We start from the raw sequence: 20,259 nt of genomic DNA on the forward strand, positions 1-20,259 counted from the left end.
GGCAAACTGTATGTGTATCAGATTCTTTCATTTGAACCGTGTGTGTGAGTGTGTGTGAGTGTGTGTGTGTGTGTGTGTGTGTGTGAGTGTGTGTGTGTGTGTGTGAGTGTGTGTGAGTGTGTGTGAGTGTGTGTGTGTGTGTGTGAGTGTGTGTGTGTGTGAGTGTGTGTGTGTGTGTGTGTGTGTGTGTGTGTGTGTGTGTGTGAATTAAAACCTTTCTCCAGGCCCAGGAGATGAGGAGCAGGAGGGGACAGTGCTCTCCAGGGAGCTGGGAGGGTGGGGACACATTTGTGTCACAAACTCATTATATGGTGCTGAACAAACTGACCAGGCCTCACACTGCCTCATGCCTCAGTTTCCCTGACTGCAAAGTGCCAAGAACAGAGAACCTGTTCCCTCCCGTCCGTTCAAGGACGCGGGCTGTCCCGGGGAGGAGGGCACATGAGCTTTACAGAGGATGGGCCGTGACAGGGAGTGCCCTTCCCCCGGCTGCAGGCCTGGCCCCCTAGCCAAGGGTGTGCGGAGGGCGGGAGAAGGATACAGCCGCAGGGCATCAGCGGGGCCTCGTAGTCCATGCTCGCCCTCTCCAGGCTTTTTGTGTTGAGCCTAAGGAAACACAAGACAGCAGAACACAAGGGCTCGAATGGCTGGTCGGCGATTCCCAGTCGTAGACTCTGAAGACAGACGGCGGTAGCATTCCGGGGGCGGTAGCATTCCGGGGGCGGTAGCATTCCGCATGGAGCTCCCGTTCCACTGGGGAGGCTCGGCCACAGCCAACGCGGGCACAGGCTTGACTGACATGGGCTCTTCTATGCCTTAAACTACCCGAGTGGCGGGACTCACATCCCCAGTGTGAATGAGGAAAGCGGAGCTCAAAGCAGTGAAACCTCCTCCCGGCTCAAGGCCACCCAGCTGGCAGGAGGCAGAACTGGGGTGTGACCCGAGGCTGCCCAGTTCCAGAGTTCTCCTAACCACCCCACCTACTGCCCCTTGTGCTGAGAGCTCAGTGAGGCACCCGACGGGCCCCGGGGTGGAGAGGGGGACATGGGCGGGAAGGCGATGACTGAGCTAAGGAGGAGGAAGCCGTGGGAAGAGTCAGAGCCATGCCTTCCCAGCACAGGGGCAACAAGAACAAAGCCCCTAGGTGGAAAGGGGCTGGGGGTGGGTGCTGTTTGCCACAGGAAGCAGCCGGGGGCAGGGTAGCTGCAGTGGAGAGTGGGGGCAGGAGGGCAGGGAGAGGAGGCCGGAAGGTGGGCCGCACCCTGAAGGCTTTGGCTTCTTGATCCTGAGCAAGTGACTTCACTAGCTGGGCCTCAGTTCCCACATCTGTAAAATGGGCAGAATTGTCTCTACCTGAATGAACGTGAAGCATGTGGCACAGAGCAGGTGCTCTGGAGGGAGAGCCCTCTCTTCCTCCATGTCCTCCCCACGGGGCTTCTCTCCCTGGTCTCAGCCAGTGCACTCCGCCTGGCCTGGTTTCCCTCATTTCAAGGGCAATGTTATCATTAGTGACTGTTCTCAGTGACTGGCCCAAGAGGTGGTCCAGCTACCGTGCAGGGAAACTCATTTTGTTTCAAGAACTTGGCCCCTGGCATTGGAACATCAGGGGGTTTAAGTGAGTGGCCTTAATGTGGCATTTACAAATGGTTATGAATTCAATGCAGCTGAGAATGGGGCCAAGAAATCCCAGTGAATCCATGAAATGTTAGGCATTGTTTTTCTCTGAATCTTTCTAAGTCAGGAGCGGAGAGGCCAGAGCAGGGAGGCCTTCCCTGAACCAGCCGGCGGGCATTTCTGGAGCCAGGCGGCTGGGATGCTCTTTTCCCAGCAGGAAGCCTAACAAAGCATTTAAAATCGCCAGCACTCCAGCCTGCGAGGAACCCAGACACCAGACAAGGTGGGTACATCCCACAGGCTCCCGGAGAGGCTCGGCTGAGCTTTAGAAACAGCCAAGTTGAAAAGCAGTGCGTTTGATCACCATTTCAAACCGCTTTAGGCGGACACTTCAGAGCGCAGGCAGAGCCCACGGCGGCAGAGCCCACGGCGGAGGGAGGGTGTGCGGCGCGCTCCTCACCTCTGGGCCGGCTGGGGCCGGAGCCGAGCCTGTAGGTAGTCCACAAAGAGGATTTCTTGAGCAAAATCAAAGTGGCAGTTGCCGGGCCCCTTGCGGATGAGAAAGCCCTCTGGAGGGGAGACGCACAGGCCGTCCAGGGAGACGTGGGCGATTTTGGCCTAGAACACAAAGCAAGGCCGTGCCTGCAGGGCCAGCGAGGGCAGCAGCGTGTGCTCTGTCCCCCACGCAGCTGCAGTTGGAGCTGGGGTTTGTGATTCAGAAAGAGCTTCCTCCCAGGCCAGTCCACTCTCCAGTGGCATCCCTACTGTGCCCGGCTGTGCTGGGTGCTGGGCAGAGAGCAGGAGACAAGGCAGGCGAGGCCCTGCCCCGGTGGACACGTCACCGTGGCCGGAGGTGGTACGACATGATGGTCAAGGGCATGGACTCAGTGCTCTGCCATCCTTGCCCTGCCTCGATGTCCTTATCTGTTAAATGGGCTCAATAATGAGTCACTTATGAAAAGTGTCCAGGAAGGACAGGCCTGGCACAAACACGCACTGCACTGCTCCTTCCGTCAGCCCTGGCGCACACCTCACCGCGGCCCCTAGCTGTCCTGCTAGGGCGGTGTCCTTGGTGGTTTGAGTCCGCTTTGGTGGCAGAGCCCCCAGCTGGACCATCTCTCCCTCTGCCCCAGGGCCTGGCACGCAATGGGTGCTTACTAAGAGCATGCTGAATCAGTTGGATTTGGGCCAACAGGTCCCCCTGTTCTAGGCCAGATTTTGCCAGCCAGGGACCCAGCAGTAAATCTCAAGGCCCCAATGGCAGGGTGTGAGGTGGCTCAGCTCGGAGTGAGCAGAGGGGGTGATCAGCCAGCATCCCTCCAACCACACATTTTGGAATCCAGGCTCCATGGCACCTCGCCCCACCTTCATGGTTAGCTACATGGGACCAGCTGCTGACCAAACCGGTGGAACTCCTCCCGGGAGCTCCGGGAGGTGCCGCAGGCCCCTCCGCGCAGAGGGGATGCCTGTGCTCCTGGAGCCCCTCGTCCGTCAGCATTAAGGGAGCCCCATATGCAGTCGGTAGTCACAGGCACATAAACCTGCGAAGGGCAGGGTGACGGCTTTGGCTGGATATGAGGGCCCAAAAGCTGTCACCCTTTCTCCATCTGCTTTCTTCAAACCTGACTCCCACCCGCCCCGGCGGGACCGGTGGCCCCGGCCTGCAAACAGCGCTCCCACCCCTGCCCTGGGCTGGTTCAGCCTAAGGGAACGGGAGCAACCAGCACCAGGCCTGGGTTAGCTGGCGCCTCGAAAGAGGAGGCCTCTCTTCGGCTGGGCTTGGCGCTTGCAAAAGCCTAGGGCTGCCAGGTGTGCCCCGTGGAGAAAGCCACCGAAAGCGAAGCTGGCCAGAGAGCAAAGCAGAGGCCCAGGACGACCCGTCCTCTTCCGGGGCCACCGTCTCCTCCAGGAAGCGTCCTTGACTGCCCCGGGCACTGTCATTCCGGGTGGAGGGCGTCTTTTATCGCCTCCCCTTAGCTAAGGGCACTAGAGTTCAGAGAGGCTAAGCACCTGCCCAAGGACTGGAGTGATGGAAGCCAGGCACCAGGAGCCCAGGCCTGGCTCTCCCCCGGCCAATGGCCCACAGCCAGGTGCCCCGGGGGGTGGCCATCCAATTGTTTTTTGGGAGGCACAGTTCTTTTTTCTTTTTAAATATATCTTTATTGATTTCAGAGAGGAAGAGAGAGATAGAAACATCAATGATGAGAGAGAATCATTGATCGGCTGCCGCCTGCACACCCCCTACAGGGGACCGAGCCTGCAACCCAGGCATGTGCCCTTGACCAGAACTGAACCCAGGACCCTTCAGTCTGCAGGCCGATGCTCTCGCCACTGAACCAAATTGGCTAGGGCTGGGGGACAGTTTCCACCGCACTTGCCCCATGACCTGCCCTCTCCGACAGGGCCCATCTCCCGCCTCCCACGGTGGCCACGTGGCACTGGCACCGAGCATGGTGGGGGCCAGACTGGGAAGCAGGGCTCTGGGCCCCATGTTCCCAGGACGTGACTCCAGGTCACAGAAGGTCAATGGCAAAGCAGATTCACTCAAGAGAATGTGGACTCAGGCACGGGGTGAAGCACAAGAATGTGTTTTTTCTCTGACTTTTAAACGTGCTGAACCTGAGAGCGCGCCTACACAGACAGGGCGGGCGGGGAGGGTTTGCAGCTGCTCCAGAGACAGCGTCGGGGGCTGGGCTGCCACCACTGCGGTACCCAGTCCTCCGGGCCCCCCGGGTCCTGCCAAGAACTCTGTGGCAAGCAGGACGTGGTGGGAGCCCAGACCCAGGCTCGCAGGCCTCAGGCCGAGTCCTGGCGTTGTCAACCTTCGCGTGGCAAAGGGTGATGACCACCCTCCTGAGGAGGTATCGTCCTCCCCGACACTTTACAGGCGGGGACGCTGAGGGCCGGGAAAGCGGCCACTTTTGGAAGGTCACAGGGGGTCAGGGTCAGAGTGGAGAATCAGACTCCAGGCCCGTGACTTCGGCACCCGCGCTGCGCGGCTGTATGATCCGAGGTGAGTAATCACCACGGCGTCCATAGCGTTTCCTGGTTCACACAGGTCAGAAGCCCGCGGGGGCACGGCTGCTCTCCCCGCGTGCGGCAGGGGCCCTGCAGCCCACAGGCGCGCGCTGTGCTCAGGACCCTGGACGAGCAATCGGACCTTTCCGCACCTCACTTTCCTGAAGGACGAGGGGAATATGCCTGCCTCAGAACTGGGGACGAGTGTCCAACGGAAGGGTGAGTTCCCGAGCAGCCCTCGGCCAGGGCCTGGCCCACAGCGCCCGGGGAACAGGGCACCACTGACCACCAGCGTGAGGGCTGGGCCCGAGGACCCCAGAGCCCCCAGAACAGACAAGCGCCCGTGTCCCGAGGCTGCCCAGGCTCTTCAGGCTGCGTTTGCTGTCTGCAGGAGGAGGAGACCACAGCCTGCTCTCCCTGGCGGAAACCCCCATGGCCTTTTGGCAAGTTCTGGAGGATTTATGCTCCTCTCTGGCAGCCACGCCAGCCATTCATCAAGGCGCCGTTTCCTTGGCCCGGGCTGAGCGCGGCCACCTCCCCCTTACCCCTCGATAGGTGTCCTCCGGAGATTTATTGTAGTTCCAGAAGCGCAGGCCCGCGATGCTCTCTGCTCTGTCGAAGCGGATCGTGACCACGTGGTCCAGCCCCGGCGAGAAGGGGATCAGCCACATATGCTCATCCTCCATCGTGATGTTGGCTCCATCGATTAACCTGCACGCAGCAGAGGGAGCGGTGAGGGGGGTGACCAGCGCGGGGTCGACACCCTCTCACCGCCCACTGCCCCCCTGCCCGCCAGGAGCCTGCCTGGCTGGGGTGAATTCAGGGACGTGAGCCTAATTCATCAACAGTGAGGGGCCACCTCTCAACTGCGAAACGACACAAAAGAAAACAGGAAGAGAAATAGCAGCTTGTGCTGTTTAAGGTGCGTGGAGCCATCCTCTGAGTTTTTTTAAAGGGGGCAGATGTGCCATTTTCCAGGACTCTCCAACCCCGTGACCCCAAATGTAGTCCACCTGTTGGAACGGCTGTCTGCACTAGACATGCGTGACAGTCTCATTGTTTACACTAGAAAAGGAGAACCGAGGCCTCAGAGCAGGGAGGGTTGGTCAGTGCCCACCACGAGGCGGGCGCAGCCACAGGGGGGAGGCGGGCGCAGCCACAGGGGGGAGGCGGGCTGCGGGCGGCAGGGCCCGCTCTTCCTGCTGGAAAATGAGGAGCAGGCCCAGGAGAGACTGCGGGAAGGGGCAGCACAGTGGCGGTGGCGCCGGAGGGGCGGAGGCGAACATTCCCTCTCTGAAGGCTGTATGGACTCGGGTGTGTTTGAAAGAGTCTGTCCCTTCTTTGTTGTGCTTGGAGGGACACGGAGCCCAGCGTGAACCTGGCAGCTCGGGGTGGGGGGGGTGGGGTGGGGGGGGGGAGACAAGCTCAGGGCAGGTGTCTCGGGGGAGCTGTAATCTCCCCCCCAACCCCCACCCCGTGTGGGCATCACGGGGAACTTCCTGGCAGGAGGAGCCGCAGCCCTTGGTGCTCCCCGCTGCTGCTCTGAGCTTGTCATCTTGCTCAGGCTGCTCCGTCCGGGCCAGTGTCCGGTTCTCCTGCTCTGACATCCTGCTTCATCCTCCTCAGCTCTGCCCGACTTCCCTGGACACCCAGGCCCCGCCCTCCTCCTGTGGTTCTGGCCTGGGGACAGGGGCCTTCCCCTCACTTTCCGGGCGACTTTGAAGCTCTGCCCTGTCTCCTGTGTTGGATTGGATTGGATTGGATTGATCCTCACCTGAGGACATGCTTCTTGATTTTTCAGAGAAGGGGAAGGAGGAGAGAGAAACATCAATCAGCTACCTTCCCATATGCTCCCCAACCAAGAACCAAACCTGCAACCTAGGTATGTGCCCTGACGGGGAATTGAACCCACAACCTTTCGGTATATGAGACGATGCTCCAATCAGCTGAGCCACCCAGCCAGGGCTGTTTCCTATATTTTAAAATAAACTTTTATTTTTTTTCCTTTTCTACATTTAAAAATTTTAGATTTGGAATAAATCTTATAATCGAACCGTTCATCCAAGGAGGTAATGTTCTTTGCTTTTCTCTAAAAGGCGGTTATTAAATTGATGGATGGTGTGTCTTACAATTGCCGGCATCTTAAAACCGAGGAATTTCAGCGATTTAACAGTGGGGTGTTTGTGGAGTCAAGCTGACGGAGGACTACACCAGAGAACCTTCTATTTCCTTCCCAAAGCCGTTCCCTCTCTGTCCTAGGCCTGTGGCTGCCTCCAGAGCAAGGCTGCTGTCCAGTTCTGAGAGGAGAGAGAATTGCTGATGCGTTTACTACTGATGGGTGTGGGAGGCCCATAGACACCCTCAAGGATACCCAATGACCCCTCCCTGCTCTGCCCACCAAACGGCCTTGAACCAACGACCAACCCAGTAGCGTGAGCATCCCTAGAGGCCAGATTATGGTCTCTAAACACCATTTTCCACTAAAGGAACCAGTGGCTGAGTCCATATCTGGGACAAGATGAGTACACCTGAAACTTGGATAAGAAAAGAATTTTTAAAAGAAATCCATAAAATGAGCCTGGAATGACCTGTTATGTCAGAAAGCAGGGAAGCTGCCAGATCACTCACTGTGTTAAAAAGGGCCCAGGAGCCCAGCCGGTGTGGCCCAGTGCTTGAGCATCCACCTATGAACCAGGAGGTCACGGATCGATTCCCGGTCGGGGCACATGCCCGGGCTGCAGGCTTAATCCCTAGCGTGGGGCGTGCAGGAGGCAGCCGATCAATGTATCTTTCTCATCATTGATGTTTCTCTCTCTCTCTCTCTCTCTCTCTCTCTCTCTCTCTCTCTCTCCCCTTCATTTCTGAAATCAATAAGATATAATTTTAAAAAGAAATAAAATAAAAAGGATCCAGGAGCCCCCAATGTCTAAGACGGGGTGGTCTGGCCCTGTCATGGCATCAGGGTGAGTTAGTTAAACGTCTGACCAAATAGAGGAGGCTAACGTTTAAGTTGATAATTTTTATGGCCCACAAATGACATTATAAATATCCAAATGGCCCTGGGCAGAAAAAAGGTGCAAGAGCATCCAATCCAGCATCAGTAGGATAAAAACTACAACAGATTGAAACCCTTCACAAACAGAACATTTAAGTCAGTGGCAACCAAGTATGCCCTGGCCAGTGTGGCTCTGTGGTTAGAGGGTTGGACTGAGCACTGAGGGTCAGGTTCGATTCCTGGTCAAGGACATGTACCTGGGCTGCAAGTTCGATCCCAGGCCCCAAAGAGCGTGGGGGAGGCAAGCAATCAATGTGTCTTTCTCACATAACGCGCCCCCCCCCCCTCTCTCTCTCTCTCTCTCTCTCTTCCTTCCTCTCCCTTCCTACCTTCTTCCCTTCTATTCCTAAAAAACCAATGGAAAAATATCCTTGGGTGAGGATTAACAAAAAATAAATAAGAATAAATAACCAAATGTATTAAAGGATGCTAGAGAAACAACTTGTTTTGAAAACTAAGAAATAAAAGGAATCAAACATTTAGACTGCCTTTCCTGTTTGAATTATACCTCAGAGTAAACAAGTAATTGAGGGAAAATTTCTCTTTATTGATGAAAAAAAGAAAGATAGCATAAGTGTATCACCTGCTTGCAACCCGAATAAATTAATGGACCTAGCCACTGAGCTTCACAACCACAGAGAGCCTGACAACCACAGAAGGGAATGAACAATGACATCCACACCCCCACAACCCAACCTCAGTCTGATCAGGCCTCTGGATCTAAAGAACATTTATAGGAAACACAGGGCCAGGCAGGGGAGCGGCTGTGAGCCTCCAGCCATGGGATTCACTATCCCTGTTCTATGATGAGGAAGCCAGGCAGGGAAGGCAGGATCAGTCAGTGCTTAAGTGCATGGGCATTGCCCTCCCATACCTGCACTCTAACCATGATTGGGCTGGTCTGAGTGACCTTCAGCCAGTTTTTAACCCTCTCTCCCTCAGTTCACAGGGGTACCTATCATATTATTAAATGGATGGATATCTGTAACCTGCTTAGCACCTGGCATTTAACAATGGCTAAAAAAACATGGCAACTATAATTTCAGTTATTACTATTATTACTAGAGGCCCGGTGTATGAAATTCATGCACTGGGGGGGGGGGGGTCCCTCAGCCCAGCCTGTGCCCTCTCACAGTCCGGGAGCCCTCGGGGGATGTCAGACTGACGGCTCAGAGGTGGGAGAGCTCCTGCCACTGCTGCTGCACTCGCCAGCTGTGAGCCCGACTTCGGGCTGAGTGGTGCCCCCCAACCCCCCCCGTGGGAACGCACTGACCATCAGGAGGCAGCTCCTGCGTTGAGTGTCTGCCATCCTGGTGGTCAGTGTGCATCATAGTGAATGGTCATTCCGCCATCAGGCCGAAACCGGCTCTCCAACATCCCCTGAGGGGTTCTGGATTGCAAGAGGGTGCAGGCCAGGCCAAGGGACCCCACCAGTGCACGTTCCGGACTGGGGAGGGATGTGGGAGGCTGGCCAGCCAGGGAGGGACCATGGGAGGGCTCCAGGGTGTGTCCTGCCCGTCTCGCTCAGTCCCGATCGGCCGGACCCCAGCAGCAAGCTAACCTACTGGTTGTAGCATCTGTCCCTGGTGGTCAGTGCACATCATAGTGAGCGGTTGAGCAGCCTTAGCATATCATTAGCATATTACACTTTAATTGGTTCAATGGCCGACTGGATGACTGGACAATTAGCATATTAGGCTTTTATTACATAGGATTATTGAAGAGGTTAAGGAACTTACTGGCTGGCAGGGGCAGAGTCAGGATTTGAACTCTCATCCCTCTGATTCCTGGACTCCTGTTTGCAGGGCCGGGCAGGGCAGCTGCCCTGAGGGGACAGTGCTGCTCAGCAGGTTAAGGGCCCCAGGGATCACGGCTATACGTCAGGCTGTCCTCTTACTGACTTGACCCAACCTGGGTTTATGAAACCTGACAAATGCAGAGGAAAGTGCGGGGACCTCCTCGGCAGTCACCTTCCATCTCAAGGAGGGGACAGCTTGCTCTCTGAGAGGCGAGGCCGCTCATGAGGACAGGCAGGGCCATCCCTGCAAAAGCTCCCTGAGCAGCCACTGTGCTCATGGCCGGAGCTAAGCTCTGCCTGGAAGCAGGAGAGCTGGCCTCGCACCCAGCCTACATCCGCTGTGCGGTCCCGGGGTGCCCTCCCTTTCTGAGCCTTGGGCTCCTTAACTCTAAGATGAGGTGACCAGACCTTGGGGGTGGCTGGGGGTTGCTGTCTGACGTTGGAATCTCAGGTCTAAGATGCAGGACAGGCCCTGCTCCGGCTGCCATGAGTTAAGCTTCCTGCAGACACCTACTTGTCCAGGGTCCGGGAGTCATCCGTGTACTCAGGGAGGTCATTTAAGTCCCTGGGGGAGGCGGAGATCTGGTGCAGGCTGATGGGCAGGGCCTGGCCATCCTTGCCCACCACTTCCAAGCCCGTGAGTCCCAGGTAGTGCAGGTCCCCCCAGGAGGCAGTGAAATTCAGCTGAAGGCCTGCAACAGGAAGGAAAGTGGTGTGAAGGAGAAGCCCAACATGGAGAGGAGGAATGGTCCTCAGCGCCTGCACTGGGCCAACTGGGAAACGCAGACACAAACGCAGTGCCCCCAGGATGGCCCCGCCCCTTTCCCCAGGATCGCCCCGCCCCTTTCCTCAGGGGACCTGGGGCTGGGACACCGCTGACAGTTCACAAAATGTTTGCGGGGGTGAAAGGGCCAGTGTTGTTTAAACCTGTGCAGTCCTGGGTCCTTTCTCTACCCCTCAATCCTGTCACCCCCTTGATGTTTACCCGCCTGGAGTGGCTTCCCATGATGCTTGGCCAACAGGCCCTGCCCACCTGGCTTCTCTTTCTCTAACCTCATCGTGCACCAGGAGTTCCTGGCTCCACTAAGATGGCATCCGTCACTCACTTACTCTTCTCTCCCGCCAGGGCCGCTGCTCATGCTGCTCTCTCTCTGGACCGCACATGCCTGGCCCACTTGTGCTGGTCCTTCAGACCCCAGCTCACCTCCTCAGGGAAGCCCTTCGACTACACTGACCTCCATTCACAGCTGCTGAGTCCCTGTGAACTTCCCCTTCCACGCCCTGGTCGCACTGCGATCTTGTGACCCCTTGGTTCAATATGCCGGACGGTTAACTCAGGACAGAAACCCCATCTGTTTGCTTTGTCCCCAAAGCCCGCCACAGTGCCATTCAGTACGGAGTGATCAAACAGTGTGAATGAGGCGGCGACATCACTGAGCCACACACTGGGAATGGATGTTTTATGCAAATGGGCCGCTGTCATGAGGACTCGGGTAAAGGAAGTGACCACTTCCACCCTCTGCCCCGCCCCACCTGCTCCATTAGAGACCATGTAGATTCTACAAGGACCTTCTGGGCGCCTGCGGCACAACGGCTGCGAATCGTCCACTTGCCAGAAAGCCCCGAGCAAATGCACCTCTTGGCTGGGCCTGTCGGGCTTCTGGCTGGAACTGCCTTCCTTCCTGGTCTCCCATGAGGGTGGGCCACGCCCCGTGAGCCCCGCCACCTTGGGGGCCTTGGAGCCCACAGCAGCCTTTGGGTGGCTGTGCTCAGAAGATCCGCGCTCTCTGCAGCGTGTGCAGAATGCCAGCACTGCAGCGCCGGGGAGAACAGCCTGGCTATCACGGGCCCACCGTCCGGCTCAGGGGAGGAGGTGGAGGCCAGGGAGGTCTCCGGACATCCCCGTGAGGCCCAGCCAGGCCACCTCCCTGCTCAGCTCCTCTCCGACGCCCGTCATTTCCAACGTGTGTGGTGTCACTCGGCCTCAGACCCTCCTGCTCGCCATGGGGCCAGGGTAACTGAGCACCTTGGGGTCAGTGAAGACCTGTGGCCAGCACGGTACGGGCACATGGCAGCTCTCACAGCACCGCAGCCTGCAGAATGGCCACAGCCCCCTCCCCCCCACCCACCCCCCCCCCGCCCCCGCCTCTGCAATGCGACTCGGCCGCTTCCCCCAGCCAGAGGGGGTCTCTTCTGCTCCTTGGGCCTGGGCCGGGTGACCCGCGTTGGCCCGTGAGACAGAGCAGAGGTACTGCAGGCAGAGGCTGCAAAGCACACGCGCACTGGGGTTGTCCTCTCTCCACACTTGGGGTCTGGCCACAGGCAGGAGACAGATGAGCCCCGGCGCCCCTCACTCTGGCCAGCAGCCTCCCAACTGCAGGACACGAAGGCATCCTGGATCGTTCAGCTGCCAGCCCACTGCCAGCTGAGCAGACTCATAAGCAGGCCCAGGAGATGCCGGACAAGACAGCTCACAGGACTCCTAGCCACGCTGATACGCTCCCCATCGAGTCTGTGCTCAGGTGCCCTCTGCCCGGAGAGGCCCCCCACCTGAGCTCAGAGAGCACCACGCCCTAACCAGCGGTTCTCAACCTGTGGGCCGCGACCCCTGAAGATACATCCTGCACATCAGGTATTTACATGACGATTCATAACAGTAGTAACATTACAGTGATGAAGTAGCAACGAAAATAATTTTATGGTTGGGGGTCACCACCACATGAGGAACCATATGGAAGGGTCGCGGCATTAGGAAGGTTGAGAACCACTGCTTCTGCTCCACCCTTTGTCACAGCACCGGCCCCTATCTGACAGTTTACTGTCAGGGTTACTTGCTATTTGGTCTGATCAGCCTTCCCCACTAGGACATGAGGCAGCTCCCTGCGGGCGGGAACGCCGTGGACGCTGTGCACTGTTGTACCCCCAGAGCCTAGAACAGTATCTGAAAAACAGATGGTCAGTGAGGGCCTTTTTCTTTTGAAATAAGTGCCTGACTGAAGAGTAGGTCTCAGTGGATACCTGCAGTAAGTGAGTCAACCTCAAATCATTGCGTTTCACCAAGTTCAGCGTTAATGATAAACAGATATTTACCGATGACTTACTATGTACCAAGTCCTGCCCCTAGAACTGGAAACACAGGGTAAACACAGAGCAAAATCGCTGTAGGAGCTTCTACTGCAGTGAAGACACACAACAAACACCTAACAAACCAATAAATACGATCGTTCCTGAGAGCGCCGACCGCCACGGGATAAATCAGAGACTGGGCTAGGCAGCTGGGAAGGGGCGGGTGGCCAGGGAGGGCTTCTCTGAGGGGCGACGTCCGAGCTGAGGCCTGGGGGTGAAGGAGGCTGCCATTCTTCAGCATGTCTGGAAGGACATTCCCAGCTGAGGACAGAAGGGCCACGGCCCTGGGATAGGAGCCACTCGGCCAGTGGCTGGAGCCAGGTGACCGAGGGAGAGGGCGGGGGAGGGAGCGACCTCAGAGGCGCTGGCACACGTGCTTCAGGCTGGGCAGGGCTGGCCACGCCATGGGGTCCGGGTTCCCCTCTGCACTGGGGAGCGGGGCAGGTCCGGGTTGAAGCGGGGGCACCCACGTGATGTGATCTGCATCTCAGAACGTGACTCGGTTGGGCCCTCTAGGACAGCGGTCGGCAAACTGCGGCTCGCGCGCCACATACGGCTCTTGGCCCCTTGAGTGTGGCCACGAAGTTTCAATCACACTGTGCGTGCGCGCCCGCACGTGGTATTTTGTGGAAGAGCCACACTCAAGGGGCCGCAGTTTGCCGACCACTGGTCTAGGAGACCAGGGAGGAGGCTGCTGGATACGGATGCCCTGGACCAGGTGGTGAGTGGTGACAGCAGGGCACAGGGGACGGGTTCGAGTCTGCTTTGGAGACAGCACTGCCAGATTCTCAGTGGCACGTAGGGAGTGGGGGGAAGAGACGATGCTTTTGACCTGAGTTCCAGAGCGGCTGTGGGTATCCCTCCTGAGACGGAGGCGGCCTGAGGTGGAGGAGGGAGCAGGTCTGGGTGAGGGGAGCAGTGCCAGGGACCAGTGCCAGTCCCACTTGTGAAAACAAGACTTGGCATCCCAACTCGCCCTTCGCTTGCCTGGAAGAGGCTCTGCGAGGCCACCGGATGCAGGGCTGCTCGCCTGTCTGAGCTCACAGCCATGCTCGCATCCATTTTCCTGTGGTGTACCATCAGTATTTATATACGTGGAAATTAATTTTGTTATTTCTCGTCCGTTTCAACTCTCCCAGCTCCTTTCCTATTCATCACTGCTGATATTTGCAAAATGTCCAAAATGCGTGTCATCTGCAAATTTGCAAATCATACATCCCTTTTCAAAAACATTAACAGGAGCCTGGCCAGTGGCTCAATGGTTAGAGCATCAGCCCAAGCACCAAAGGGTCTAGGGTTCGATTCCCGGTTAAGGGCACACATCTGGGTTGCAGATTCACTCCCTGACCCCGGTCTGGGTGAGTATGGGAGGCAACCAGTTGATGTGTTTCTCTCACATCAATGTTTCTCTCTTTCTCCCCCTCCCTCCCTTCCACGCTCTCTGAAAAGTAATGGAAAAAATATCCTCATGTGAGGATTAACAACAAAAACATGAACAGGACTGGCCGTATGTACCAAGCCAGTATGCACTGGCTGGTCCGGGGGTCGGGATTTTGGCAGCGTGCGGGAAAGCCCAAGGCTCAGAGGCGGGAGACAGACAGCAGGGCGCGGGCGTGCGGAGGGGGCTGGCCCAGAGGTTCTGCCTCCGGGGTTGCCCTTTCCTCAGCAAAGAGGCCTCGGAGCCCACGCCAGGCAGCTCCCAAAGGCACCACGATCACGTTTCCGAGAAAGGTCAGGAGCTGGCTCAGTGGGAAAGACATTTACAGACGCATCTTTGGGGAAATCACCAGATGAAGGGGACAGAGGCTGCCCCTTCCGTCTTCTTGTCACTGCACTCTGACCGCCTCTGGGGCAGTGTGGGTGGCTGGCCCTCAGCACGGGCTCCAGGGACACCCTTGGTCCAGGCCTGGCCATGCGCGGTTTCCATCTCACACCTCCCTCCCCGCTCCCTCCCTGTCCTGGGGAGCCAGTGATTGGTTTAAAGATGTTTGGGCATGTGATCCAAGCCAGGCTGAGCAGAGCAATACTGGGAGTGCTGACCTCTGACCCTCACAGCCGAGTCCCCCCACTTATGGCTGCCCTTGGCCTTGCCCCTCCCCAGGCAGCCCATGTCCAGGGACATGCTGATATAGGCATGTAAAGGCCTGTCCCCTCACTCAGCTCAGGACAACGCCAGGGCTGCACAGCTCCAGCTCCCTGTGGAGCTGGCAGAGGCCTCCATGTGAGTACGAGGCTCAGCTTCTCCTCTGCCCCGTCCTTCCTGTCCTCCCCAGGAACATGCCCCAGGAAACTCCACCCAGAGTCAGCTTCCTGGGAACCCAGTTCAGTCGGCCCTCAACCGACAGGGGCGGAGAGGGAGGGCACGCTGGGCAGAGGGCACAGCTTGAGCGGGGGACAGGTGGGGGTTCAGAGACGGGTGTGGGGAGGAGGACCGGCTGAACCTAGATGTCTGGCTTCATTCGAGAGATGATGCAGAGGGAGTGTGACAGAAGTTAACTGGAAGGGATGAGTGCTCAGGGGGCAAGAAAGAGCAGGGGAGGCTGCAAGGAGCAGGTGAGCCACGAGTCTCGGTAACAGGGACCAGGAGGGAGGCGCGCGCAGTCCGCGGCCACCTCTGGCCTGAAGATCCAGGATGCCGGCAGAGGGCTGGCCTGCGCGTGCGTGGAGGAGGAGGGGTGGCTGCAGGGTCACATGGGAAAAGACGAGAGAAAAAGACAGTGAAGCCCAGATGGGATTTGCTCAGAGGCCACCCACCGGCAGCCAGCTGGCCGATACACATGTGTTTTGTTTGGCTCATTAGTTGTTTAAAAATATTATAAAATTAGTCACCAACATTTAAAAAGCTGAAGATTTCACATAAAAATCCAAATTTCTGACTTCTCAGAAGAACTGGCAGCTCCCACCTGGTGCAGGGAGCAAGGCGGTGTCTTTCTCCTGCTGGTTTTAGCCCGCTGGCCGCAGGGCCACATCTGAGCAGACCCTGTCCCAGGGGCCAGGACGCCCGACCCCCGAAGGCCCTCCTTCCCCTGGCACTGCCCAGGACAGGGTACTCACAGATCCCGTGGTAGACACCTGGTTCCGGAGTGGTGACTTCAGGCACAGGGGCGCTGGGTGGCAGCTCCACTTCCGGGACCTGCACGCCGGTTAGGGGAGAAGCAGAGGCAAGGGGTGACCCACAGAGCTGGCTGGCGATGTTTCCAGCTGCTGCTGCCCACCTCACGCCCCAGGGAAGTCCCCGTGTCCCTTGTTGTGTTTTCTGTCTCTGTGGAGGGCGTGACTGGTAACATGAACAGGCCCAGGAACCCTCGTGTGTCTGAGTCCTCGCCAGAAGCTCTTGCTGGTAGGGGAGGACTTTGACGCTACCAGGGAAGGAGCCATCGATGTCTGTCTGGTCAGCTAGAGGGAGGCGGGGAGAGAGGAAAGGAAGGAAGGGAAGAAGGGAATGAAGGGAAGGAAGGAAGGAAAAGAACTTAAGCTACAGAGTGTGGTTCTGGGCCTGGGCATGTGCATTTGCAAAGCTCCCAGGTTAGCCCCTGGGCAGCCAGCCCAGGTGGGCAGCCAACCCTACTTCTTGGGTCTCATGTGTGAACTTTGCTCATTAGACCTCTCTATCGTAAGTTCGGGTAAAAGTGCCTTCACTACTTTACAGACAGGAAAGCTGCGATGCAAAAGGAAGTGAAGTCCAGATCTCAGAGTCTGGGTGAACGTGGAGGTCCAGCCCCAAGGACGACCTGATGAGCGCCAGGCCCCGCCCCTAGCAACAGCCTCTCCAGGCCCCGCCCCTAGCAACAGCATCTCCAGGCCCAGTCCAGCCATGAGGAGGGGGGTGGGGAGGGCCTGTCAGGAGCACCCCTGACACAGCCAGCGTCAGGCCACCAGGAATGTCACTGCCCTGGTGCCCACATGCCTTCTCTTGCCCTCCCTGGCACCCTGCCCTCCCCTCCTAGGACGACCCCTGTGGATGCACTGACCTTAACACTCTCTAGGGGTGTGACCCTGATGCTGCCCCCGCCCTGCCCCCCCCCGCCCCCCCGCCCACTGAGCGCAGGTTCTCCTCTAAGATGAGAGTGTCCCTCCCTGCCCCTCATGGGCTGGGTTTCCACGCTGGGAAACCGTGGGGCACATGAAAGGCCTCCTGGTCAACTCCCAGCTGGACCCACAGATCAAATCCAGACAACAGACATCCTTCCTGGCCTACGAAGGTTTGAAAACATTTGAGTCACTTGCTAACATTTTTAAATTGGGATATCCTATCTAATAGAGAGGAAATATGCAAATTGACCATCACTCCAACACATAAGATGGCCACCACAAGATGGCCAGCAGGGGAGGGCAGTTGGAGGCGATCAGACCAGCAGAGAAGGGCAGTTGGGGAGGACCAGGCTTGCAGGGGAGGGCAGTTGGGGGCAACCAGGCCGGCAGGGGAGCAGTTAGGCATCAATCAGGCTGGCAGAGGAGTGGTTGGGGGGTGATCAGGCTGGCAGGCAGAAGTGGTTAGGGGCAATCAGGCAGGCAGGCAGGCAGGTGAGCGGTTGGGAGCCAGCAGTCCTGGATTGTGAGAGGGATGTCCGACTGCCCGTTTAGGTCTGATCCCACTAAACGGGCAGTTGGACATCCCTTGAGGGGTCCCAGATTGGAGAGGATGCAGGCTGGGCTGAGGGACACCCCCCCCCCATGCACAAATTTTGTGCACCAGGCCTCTAGTTTTTACATAAAAATTCAGATATCTGGCTTCATTTGAAAAAAATCAGAACAATTGTCACCACGAGCTGGCAGTCTCGTCAGGCGGAGCGGCAGCGGCCTCCCTTAGAGGCGGAGGCTCACGCACTGAACACCCGGCGCCAATAGACCATGCGCTGCGCTGCGTGGTCATGACCCGTGGTGGCCGGAGCTGTCCTCTGCTCCTGGATGTCCCCCTCCCCCCGCCCCTGCTTGCGGGGCCTCGAGGACGCCCTGGAGACCTGGTCTTCCCTCCATTGCGGCTCTTCACTTGGCCTGGCCCTTGCTTTGAAGGTCATCTTTCATGAAAAAAGCAGGCTTTAGAGTCCTGTGCTGAAGCTCTAACCTTGTCACTCTCCCGCTACGCGCCCTGGGCATGACCCTGAGCCAGGCTGAACCTTGGTCTCTACACCAGCGGCTGTCAGGAGGGATGCACAGGGCTGGGTCACAAGTCACACGCATGAAACAATCGCTGGATTGTCATTACTTTAATTCTAAGTCTGCCTCTTAAAGGCATTTCCAGTCCTCCCATCAAAAACAACCGAGAGATCAAAACGCAACCTCGAGCAGGAAGTTCCCGAAGACCTTGCATGACAGAGGGGACACAGCATGGATTTCTCCCAGCTTTGATTAAAATCTGAATACTTTCTTTACTTTGGTGAAAAAAAAAAATAAATGAAATAAAAATCATTAGAGAATGAAATATGACACCCAGGACTGAAGACGAAGTGGAGAAATGGGAAATGTCAAAACAGCAGCACCAGCGGCGTAAAGAGATCCATCTTCATTCTCCTGCTCCTCTCCGGCCGGCAGTCAGGGGAAACCTCTCCGGGCGCCCGCCCGCCCGCCCGCCCGCCACCCGCCCGCCCTCCTACCTGCGCCCACAGGCCGGCCTGGGTGTAGGGCCGCTCCTCCGTGCCGCCGTCCGCGGTGCTGGGCCTCTGCAGGGCCTCCTCGCACGGCAGGCTGCACGGGCCCTCCGTGTCCACGTCAAACGTCTCATCCGAGCGGAATATGGCCTCGAGAATGTCGTCGTCGGTTGTGAATAAGATTGTGTCTCCAAAGTGCTCTGGCGCTGAAGGGGTTACCAGGAAGACAAGGGTCAGCTCTCCCAAATCCCACCGAGCTGTGGGTCAGGGCCCAGACCCGTCAGCTCTGCCACAAACCCCGACCACGGACAGTTCTCCGTCTGTGCAGGGACGTGGATTCTTCACGTCGGCAAATGGATCCGCGCACCTGAGCCCCACACAGGTCACAGGTCTAACGAAGGGACCTATGTGAGGAGAATCACTGAGATGGGCCTGAAACGCGCGTGGGTGGGCACCAGAGCAGATGCTGTGGGTGCTCACAGATCCCCGCCGACCCCCGGCGGGGAGGGCTGGAGCCCTGCTGGAAGGGCATGGGCGTTAGGCCCCTGGCGGGGAGCCTGCAGGGCTCCAACCCCCAAAGCTCTGCCTCAGGCAGGACAGACCTGCAGCCCTCGGTCAGGCTGCGGTGGCTTCCCCTGACACCACGTGCTCAGCTCCCCGTCCATGTCCTGCACCCCTCCCTGCACTGGGCTCTCCTGAGAGTGCTCCCTCAGTCAGCGCCTCGCAGGAGGGTCCCCCTTTCAGGCTCAGGCCCGTCCCCAGCCAAGGAGTTTAATGAGGTCAGCACCTGCATACCCAGCTGCAAGGCGGCGAGCGGGCCAGGCCTACGAGGGGAGAGACCCATCGCCACTGGCAGCCTGTGGGTTTGGTTTTCCCTCGGAGCCTCAGCGAGCAGCAGGTAGGGCTTCGGGAACATCCTTACAGACATACCGTACCTCCCGTCAGGGTTCCGGAGGCCTTGGCGATTTCTCCGTTAAAGATGCACTGTGCGTCTAGCAGGATCTCGACGTCCCTCACGCCGCGGAAGGAATGGATCCGCGACTTGTTGTAATTCCAAATCCTGACCAGGGCGACGTGGCAAGGGTGCGAGAAGTCGATGGAGATGGAGTGGGACTGGCCCGGCGTGAAGGGGGCCAGCCAGACGTGCATGTCGTCCTGGGTCCTGTTCACCCCGTCCACGAGGTTGCCAACCACTCGGGGGTCCTTCCCATAGGCTGGTAGAATGTTGATGTCGGGGGGGTCCGCTTGGATGCTCGCGATTTGCACGGGCTCTCCCTTGGAGCTGAATATTTCTATTCCGTTCAGGCCCACGTAGTGCCTGTCCCCCCACGTGGACTTGATGTCAAGGACCAGGTGCTGCCCGTAGGGCAAGACAGGGATTCTAAAGTCGCTGGGGTCACCTGCGTCTCTGCAGTCGTCCAGCCCTGCCCGGGGCTCCGGCTGCTCCCTGCCGGGGGCTGGCTGGGCGCCCTGCCGGCCACTCCTCTGCTGCTGCAGGAACTCGTCCAGGATGTCCCCCTGCACCTCCATGTTGGAGATGCGCCCCCGGTGGGAGCGGTCAAAGGCGCTGAGGGAGCTCCAGGACTCCTGCAGCGTGTGCTCCTGCTCGCTGCGCCACTGGGGCCGCGGCGGCGGCCTGGTGCACCAGGCATCCTCTGAAGAAAGGGCACAGGAGGGGGGAAGCTCATTAGTGACAGGTGTGGAAGTGGGACCCTTAGTGTCTCATCCAGTGGCTCTCGGCTGGGTGGAGCTGCCCTCAGGGGAACATTCTAGAAAGCGGTGAGGCTGCTGTTGGCTGTCTCAATGCCCACTGACCCTCCTGGCATGGCCGGTGGGCAGGGCTGTTAACACCCGCACTGCACTGGGGGGTTCGGGCACAGAGCACGGTCTCCTGTCACACACATTCAGGCTGGTAGAAAATTGTTTCCGGTTCTCAAGTCTGGAACCTAGCTGTTTTACAAAAAAGCAAAGTATTGTTCAATCTGCGCTGAATTTTCTAAGCATGCAACCTCATGCACATCAAGGGAGGCCCATATGGTTGTGTTGGAGCCTTTGCTGGA

At 58.0% G+C, this 20,259-nt stretch overlaps 1 protein-coding gene across 6 annotated transcripts in view; it reads right to left on the reverse strand.

Annotated features, from left to right (window-relative positions):
* Nucleotides 1–20,259, reverse strand: part of KATNIP (katanin interacting protein) — a 207,708-nt gene that overhangs the window by 6,399 nt on the left and 181,050 nt on the right. For all 6 annotated transcript variants that reach the window (XM_059692465.1, XM_059692463.1, XM_059692464.1 and 3 more), the window contains 7 exons: nt 19,135–19,854; nt 18,206–18,405; nt 15,666–15,744; nt 10,000–10,177; nt 5,178–5,343; nt 2,075–2,232; nt 542–606 (listed from right to left, as the gene is read on the reverse strand). In XM_059692465.1, the coding sequence (XP_059548448.1) occupies nt 542–606; nt 2,075–2,232; nt 5,178–5,343; nt 10,000–10,177; nt 15,666–15,744; nt 18,206–18,405; nt 19,135–19,854 (1,566 nt within the window). The remainder of the gene's footprint in view (nt 1–541; nt 607–2,074; nt 2,233–5,177; nt 5,344–9,999; nt 10,178–15,665; nt 15,745–18,205; nt 18,406–19,134; nt 19,855–20,259) is intronic.

Source organism: Myotis daubentonii, chromosome 4 (assembly GCF_963259705.1).
Source record: "Myotis daubentonii chromosome 4, mMyoDau2.1, whole genome shotgun sequence".
NCBI lineage: Eukaryota > Metazoa > Chordata > Mammalia > Chiroptera > Vespertilionidae > Myotis > Myotis daubentonii.